The sequence below is a fragment of the Palaemon carinicauda genome, chromosome 31 (assembly GCF_036898095.1).
Source record: "Palaemon carinicauda isolate YSFRI2023 chromosome 31, ASM3689809v2, whole genome shotgun sequence".
In the NCBI taxonomy this organism is placed as follows: domain Eukaryota; kingdom Metazoa; phylum Arthropoda; class Malacostraca; order Decapoda; family Palaemonidae; genus Palaemon; species Palaemon carinicauda.
In genome coordinates this window covers 32967754-32975133 of record NC_090755.1, presented here as the reverse complement: position 1 = coordinate 32975133, position 7380 = coordinate 32967754, and the positions used below count along the sequence as shown (strand labels likewise).

At 38.8% G+C, this 7380-nt stretch overlaps 2 protein-coding genes across 4 annotated transcripts in view; one reads left to right on the top strand and one right to left on the bottom strand.

Annotated features, from left to right (window-relative positions):
* The first annotated feature begins 597 nt into the window (after positions 1-597).
* The window catches only part of LOC137624387 (uncharacterized), a 212916-nt gene continuing 206133 nt past the window's right edge, over positions 598-7380 (top strand). The window contains exon 1 of one of the 3 annotated variants that reach the window (XM_068355118.1): positions 598-713. The gene's annotated coding sequence lies outside the window, so the exon portion shown is untranslated. Of the gene's footprint in view, positions 785-7380 lie in introns of all 3 variants that reach the window. The other 2 variants (XM_068355120.1, XM_068355119.1) reach the window with 2 other exon arrangements.
* Positions 2590-3612, bottom strand: LOC137624657 (uncharacterized). The gene has a single exon (XM_068355616.1). The coding sequence runs from the start codon at positions 3610-3612 to the stop codon at positions 2590-2592; it is 1023 nt and encodes a 340-aa protein (XP_068211717.1).

The window sequence follows — 7380 nt, the reverse complement described above, 5'->3', positions numbered from 1 at the left end:
AGGGTTGTTGAATAGCTAGCTACTTCACTTTACTTTCATGGCAGCTTATTTAGTTATTTGATTCTGTTCAGCAGGGAAACTCTACTCTCTACAGGACCGCCACGGTCGTTTTATGATGTTCATTAGGGGAACATTTAACATTTCACAATGCGTTTTACTCGCTTACCGTTAGATCATCACAATCGAAACACTCTCTGAATAAGTCAGTTTTCAGCTTTCTCTTGGAAGCCTTCTCGTTAGAGCTTATTATATAGTCTCGGGGCCTCATATTTAATAATAATACTAATAATAATAATAATAATAATAATTATAATAATAATAATAATAATAATAATAATAACAATAATAATAATAATAATAATAATAATAATAATTTGTATAAATTCACAATTCAAACATCTCAATATCTTTAAGTAATGCTTCTCTTTCCGTTCGAAATATAAAATCCGAACTATAGACTGTTTGGGTGTTTATATTTATATATTTTATTAGAATGATATTATAATATTTCTCCTTTTTGTGAATTTTTGCTTGAATTATTTGTAATTTTGCATTGGCAATTTATTGAAGGAGAAACTTAACGCCAAACGCTATTTTTGCTGTAAGAAGGTACGCATGGCGGCTGCAGAAGCAGGAGAACGCTTTGTTTATGTTATGTAAAGTGATACGTAAATAAGTTAATATCTGCTCCCAAAAGTAATTTAACTGTACAGGTAAGCGTATGTGGCATGCCCAGAAATATATCAAGACGAGTTTTGCAGAAGTTTTACGCTGGTTAAGAAAGGTCTGTCCAAAACTTGTAGTATTTTGGTCCATCACTTACTGTTATTGTTGTAGCCTATAAAAGCCATTTGATGTGAGGGAAATTGTAATAATCTCTGCTCCGTTCTGTTTCTTTGGGGCTGGATTTAGTGTTGGTAGTTATGGTAGTCGTGGAAACCTGTAATGCTATCCAGTCGGAATTTTAAAGGTTGAATAGCCTAAACTTCTCCCCAAACACTTACTTCACATCGGCTAATTGACCGAGTGAATTTTGACATCGCTCTTGATTGCCATAATGGTATTATTAAAGAATAAGGAGCCTTTGTTTATCAGTGGCTAGTTCCTCCCATGTGCATGGAAAATGCGAATATTCAATAAAGTTTTACTGTATTACAGATTCTGATTTCGAACAGAAAATATGTTTTCCAGGAGTAATTAACGTGATTGGACCGAATTTGACCTTCATTAACACCGCAAGCAAACAGAACAATTATAGTCCATTTCTTTTAGCGAGGCATATTTGCACTGACTCGCAGCGGTTCCCATTTAGCTCGGAAAAGTTTCCTGATCGCTGATTGGTTGGACAAGATAATTCTAACCAATCAGTGATCAGGAAACTTTTCCTACCTAAAAGGGCACCGTTGCGAGTCGGTGCAAATCTGGGAGCCTTTGTAGGGTGACGGCCAGGTCCGTTTTCAACCATAAAAAATGGGAATATTATAAAGTGGGGTGGACTGTGGCCGCCGTTCTAAAATCGAGTTCGTAGAAAACGGGAATATCCTGAACTGTGGCCGTCGTTCTAAAAACGATTTTGGCGGGAGAAGCTAACTTAAAAACCCACCTAACCTATGCTAAAAGCCGTATCCTTACCCGGGGGGGGCGAAGCCCTTCCGAACCCCCCCACCCTTACACAACAGTTTCCTTGCCTACGAGTACGACGGGAGAAGCTAACTTAAAAAACCCACCTAACCTATGCTAAAAGCCGTGTCCTTACCTACGAGTACGACGGGAGAAGCTAACTTAAAAAACCCACCTAACCTATGCTAAAAGCCGTGTCCTTACCTACGAGTACGACGGGAGAAGCTAACTTAAAAAACCCACCTAACCTATGCTAAAAGCCGTGTCCTTACCTACGAGTACGACGGGAGAAGCTAACTTAAAAAACCCACCTAACCTATGCTAAAAGCCGTGTCCTTACCTACGAGTACGACGGGAGAAGCTAACTTAAAAAACCCACCTAACCTATGCTAAAAGCCGTGTCCTTACCTACGAGTACGACGGGAGAAGCTAACTTAAAAAACCCACCTAACCTATGCTAAAAGCCGTGTCCTTACCTACGAGTACGACGGGAGAAGCTAACTTAAAAAACCCACCTAACCTATGCTAAAAGCCGTGTCCTTACCTACGAGTACGACGGGAGAAGCTAACTTAAAAAACCCACCTAACCTATGCTAAAAGCCGTGTCCTTACCTACGAGTACGACGGGAGAAGCTAACTTAAAAAACCCACCTAACCTATGCTAAAAGCCGTATCCTTACCCGGGGGGGGCGAAGCCCCCCCAGACCCCCCCACCCTTACACAACAGTTTCCTTGCCTACGAGTACGACGGGAGAAGCTAACTTAAAAAACCCACCTAACCTATGCTAAAAGCCGTGTCCTTACCTACGAGTACGACGGGAGAAGCTAATTTAAAAAACCCACCTAACCTATGCTAAAAGCCGTGTCCTTACTCGGGGGGGCTGCGCCCCCCCCGGACCCCCCCCCCCTTTACACAACAATAATATTAACTACATAGTTATATACTGAAATCCATGTGTACTTACGTGATTAATATTCGTAATCGCTGAAGTCCGAATCTTCGGGAGGCGCGCTGACGATCTTCTTTCTGACTTTCGATGGGCGGGATGGACCGGGAGATATGGATGGTCCAGGAGAAGTGTGTGTAGCGGCCGTTGTTGATGGGGTTTGGCAAGTTTTGAGAGGGTAAACACGATTGATTAATTTCAAGAATGCCTTCAGTTGACACTCTGATCCCTCTAGATATCGCTTGCGAACACAGTAATTTGAAAAATAACTGTCATACATGTGTTTCCGTGTGCCGAAAGCAGGTATGACAGTCCTTTTCAAAACGTGCCACTGCGATTCTATAGAGTTAGTGTGTACACTGCGATCTTCCGGGTTCACAAAGTGAATGCTATGATTAACTGTGAGATGCTGAAAAAATTGATTCTTTATATTCTTATAAGCCTTCCAACAATCCGAAATAATAGTAGTTTCGGGATGGACGAATTCTACTAATATAGGAATCAACGTCTCAGCCGAACGATGCTTGACAACCTGGAAAAACGTCTCACGTGTTTGCCGATCAATCCCTCCAAACACCCAAACACCGTCGACCTTATCCCCCCGGTCATACTTCCGTTTGCCAAACTTGCTCTCATCTATCTCCACCACGTGACCAGGACCGCCTATCTTCTTATTGTCTATCAAAAGAATATCGGAACACACGTCCCGGCAAAAGTTGTACCAATCCACGAGAGTATGAGAGGCAAACTTTTTATACGTCTGGTGAATGGTGTATTGGGGAAATTTATAAACAAAACCACAGATGAGGATAAAAACATCCTGGCACGACAACTGGGATTTTTCAAAAAAACTGTCTCGTTTCAAACTAATCTTTTTCCGGCACTTGTGATAATTACACCGCCAAAAGTACGTGTTTTCACCGTTTCTTGATTTGCCGTCGTACTTCTTAGTGACTTCGCCGATATTGCACCTAGAACACACACCGGAAAAATCACCTAACAGGCCTTTGAAATACAAATAATCACTGAAATTGTTAGTGGCCATGAAACTGAACACTTGAAAAAAAGTAGGGTCGTTAATTTGGTCGAACTTAATAATATCTTCAGAAACACGAGATGTAGCACCGGACGACATGGTGTCTGCACTAGAAAGAACGAGCGTGCTTCGTGTGAGGTATGGTATGATCGAGATTTTTGAATACTTGAATTCTGATTGGGCAAAAAAATGCCCTTAGGCTAATCCGCAGGTCAAGTGGGGTCTCATTGGGTCGTTTCAAAAGTACCGCGGCCGCGATTAGTTCGGTAATTTGCCACTACGGTGGTGCTATCGCTATCGTAACGCCAACTACAGCTAGTTTTTTGAACTACGGGAGCGAGAAGATTCGTGGCCGGAGTAAGAACTCGAGCCACATATAAATTTTCAGGTAATTTAGGGTTTTCGGCAAAAAACATAAAAGTGTGCGATTAAGCACATATTTAAGATCCGTAGACCATTTCCAAACGATCTTATTCTATACAAGATAAAGTGGGAGCGATAATAAACAAAATATGGGGGGGTGGCCGGAGTGCTACAAACTACCCCAAATCTGCCACGCTAAAAGAAATGGACTATAGTTCAACTAACTTTAAGTAACCAAACTGGTTGCTGTTATTACGGATGAAATGAAGTGAAAACCGGTTAAATCGTGTTGATTTCTACAGGAAAACTTATATTTTCTGTTAAAATGTTTAAATATAAAGACTTGTTCAAATTCCGTGTCACTTTACTCACGTATGTACTGCGAACGATAACATTAGCAACGTTACCAATGTTACACAGCGTTACCAACGTTACGATGTCATTGCTAACGTTATCAATGCTACGGTAATATTAGCATGTGTATTTTAAAGAATTTTTCCATATTCCCTTTACACGATATATAAAAAGGTACAAAAGGGTTCAGAACCGAACAAACCCACCTAATCTAGCCTAGAAGTTCATAATATTAGCAGCACTATATATAATGGTTCTTGTTCCGCCACTAGCTCGCTTACGCTTGTAGGAAAATAAAACATCAAGCTCGTATATACTGGCAAGCGGTAATGTTGAGCTGCGCACGCTAACATTAGCAACGCTAAATATAATGGTTCTTTTTCTGCCACTGTCTTGCTTACGATCGCAGGAAAATAAAATATCAAGCTCGTATGCACTGGCAAGTGGTAATGTTGAGCTGCTCACGCTAACAAAATAGTAAAACTAACACATTAAAATTAAAGAAATTGATGACTTACTTTTATGACCGCGACGACGAAACTTGTTGGTCACCGAGGTGTTGTGACTTTGAACCTATGACATCTTAACTTCTTTGTCTTAGTTTAGTACTGCACTTGGAACACTGTAAACGTTGGGCTATTTACATTACGAGATTTAAGAAAATTATCAAAATTGGAATTCACCAAAATGCTTTCAAGTATGGATTGCTGCAGTCGTTACAAGTTTCTAAAACTTCCAAAGTAAAATACGCAAAAAGACGTCATTTGAACTAACAAAAACCTGACTTGGACAAAGGTATCCACGGAAAAGGGTTTGTTCGAAGGTGGGGGTTGGGAAATATTAACCCCCACCGCCTGTGCAAACTTTCCATACGTATGACTTTGTGATTGGTTAACGGGAAAACAACGGAGTCTAGAGGGTAAACATGAATGAACTAGAATGGGAATCTTGTCCAGAGCAAGTATTTATGTGAAATCGGTGTGGGACAAGGTAATAACAAAGTGAATAAAAGTCATACAGTATAGGAAGATAAAATAGAATGTATGATAAATGATATTTAATGGGAATATAAAATGGGGTGATTTTATAAGGTGTCGGATAATAAAACGTGTAATATTGGGGTCAATTGTAATATGTATACGAGGGTATTACATAAAGGAATGGTATAGTTGAACTGGATCAAGTACTGTAATATACTTGAATAAAGCGGGTGAAGAAGTCGAGTAGTTACATTTCATGGTTAGAGAAGAAGAAATCCTATTGGTGGAGGAGGAGTCTCTGCGCAGAAGGTCGAAACCTGCTATGTACAAACGAACGAACGAGAGCGACTAAAACCAACAAGTAGGATGACAAAAAATAAATGAAAAACTGCTAATGTTAGCATGTTACGCTAACATTGCCACAGCTCTACATCGCACGTTGGCAGCTCTGGTTACCGTATTTTTTCATGAGACATAGCCTTTGCAACGGCGCCTCCAAAGTTTATCCTCTTATACTGTTTTGCCTTTTCCTCTGTTCATTATACATCCAAGAAGGTAATGTATAGAGAAGAAAAGGCTTGTTTTACCATTATATATCGTTTCCCCAGTATGTTTTCCCCACCCAAAACCCCGAGTTCCCACTGGGGGTCCCCCATTATCGTAGATATAGATATATATATATATATATATATATATATATATATATATATATATATATATATATATATATATATATATATTTCTATATATATATATATAGCTTGTTGCATATGCAGATGATGCTACTCTCTTTGCATCAATTCCATCCCCTGTATGTAGATCTAGGGTTGTGAATCCCTTAATAGAGATTTAGCTAGAATTAGTGCATGGTGCAAATTATGGGGTATGAAGTTGAATCCTAACAAAACTCAAAGTATGATTGTAAGTAGGTCAAGGACGGTGGCTCCTCAACATCCGGATCTCAGTATTGATAGTGTTTCTTTAAATATGTATGACTTTCAAAATTTTAGGTGTGATTCTCGACAGTAAATTTACTTTTGAGAAACATATAAGGTCTGTGTCTTCTTCAATTGCACAAAAATAGGCTTATTGAGAAAGTCTTTCAAGATTTTCGGTGATCAATCTATTCTGAAGAAGTGTTTTAATTCTTTCATTCTACCTTGTTTTGAGTATTGTTCTCCTGTCTGGTCTTCAGCTGCTGATTCTCATCTTAATTTGTTGGACAGAAACTTACGGTCTATTAAATTTCTTATTCCTGATCTAGATATTAATCTCTGGCACCGTCGTTCAATTAGTTCATTATGCATGTTGCATAAGATTTTTCATAACTCTGACCATCCTTTACATTCAGATCTCCCTGGACAATTCTATCCTGTTCGTAATACTAGGCAGGCAGTTAATTCTAATAGCCAGGCCTTCTCCATCACGAGGCTCAATACTACGCAGTACTCTAGAAGTTTTATTCCAGCTGTTACCAAGTTGTGGAATGATCTTCCTAATCGGGTGGTTGAATCAGTAGAACTTCAAAAGTTCAAAGTTGGAGCAAATGCTTTTTTGTTGACCAGGCGGACATGAATCTTTTATAGTTTATTTATGTCATATTTGTTTTTGATGTTGTTAATAGTTTATATATGACATGTCTGTTTTGACGTTGTTACTGTTTTTAGAATGATTTATTGTTAATTTGTTCTCTTCATTTATTTATTTCCTTATTTTCTTTCCTCACTGGGCTATTTTTCCCTGTTGGAGCCCCTGGGCTTATAGCATCTTGCTTTTCCAACTAGGGTTGTAGCTTGGATAGTAATAATAATAATATATATATATTTCTGAAACTATTCATTTGCGATGGGAACTAGTGTAATTTTTGAAGAGAGTGGAAATTTTTCTATAGAAAAAGTAGTATTTTTCCTAAGTTACATTGTCCTGTAATACAGTAAAATAATACCGAATATTCTTCCTGTGTTCTAGTTGTTCGTAAGACAGATTTCTGCAAAACTTCTACATAAGAACGCTACCTAATCTATACCCCTCACCTTACCTAACCTACAAGCCATATCCTTACCTACTTACCTAACATTGT

Coding starts and splice junctions, on each gene's coding strand:
- LOC137624657 (XM_068355616.1), bottom strand. CDS start 3,612: ATGGCCACTAACAATTTCAGTGATTATTTGTATTTCAAAGGCCTGTTA.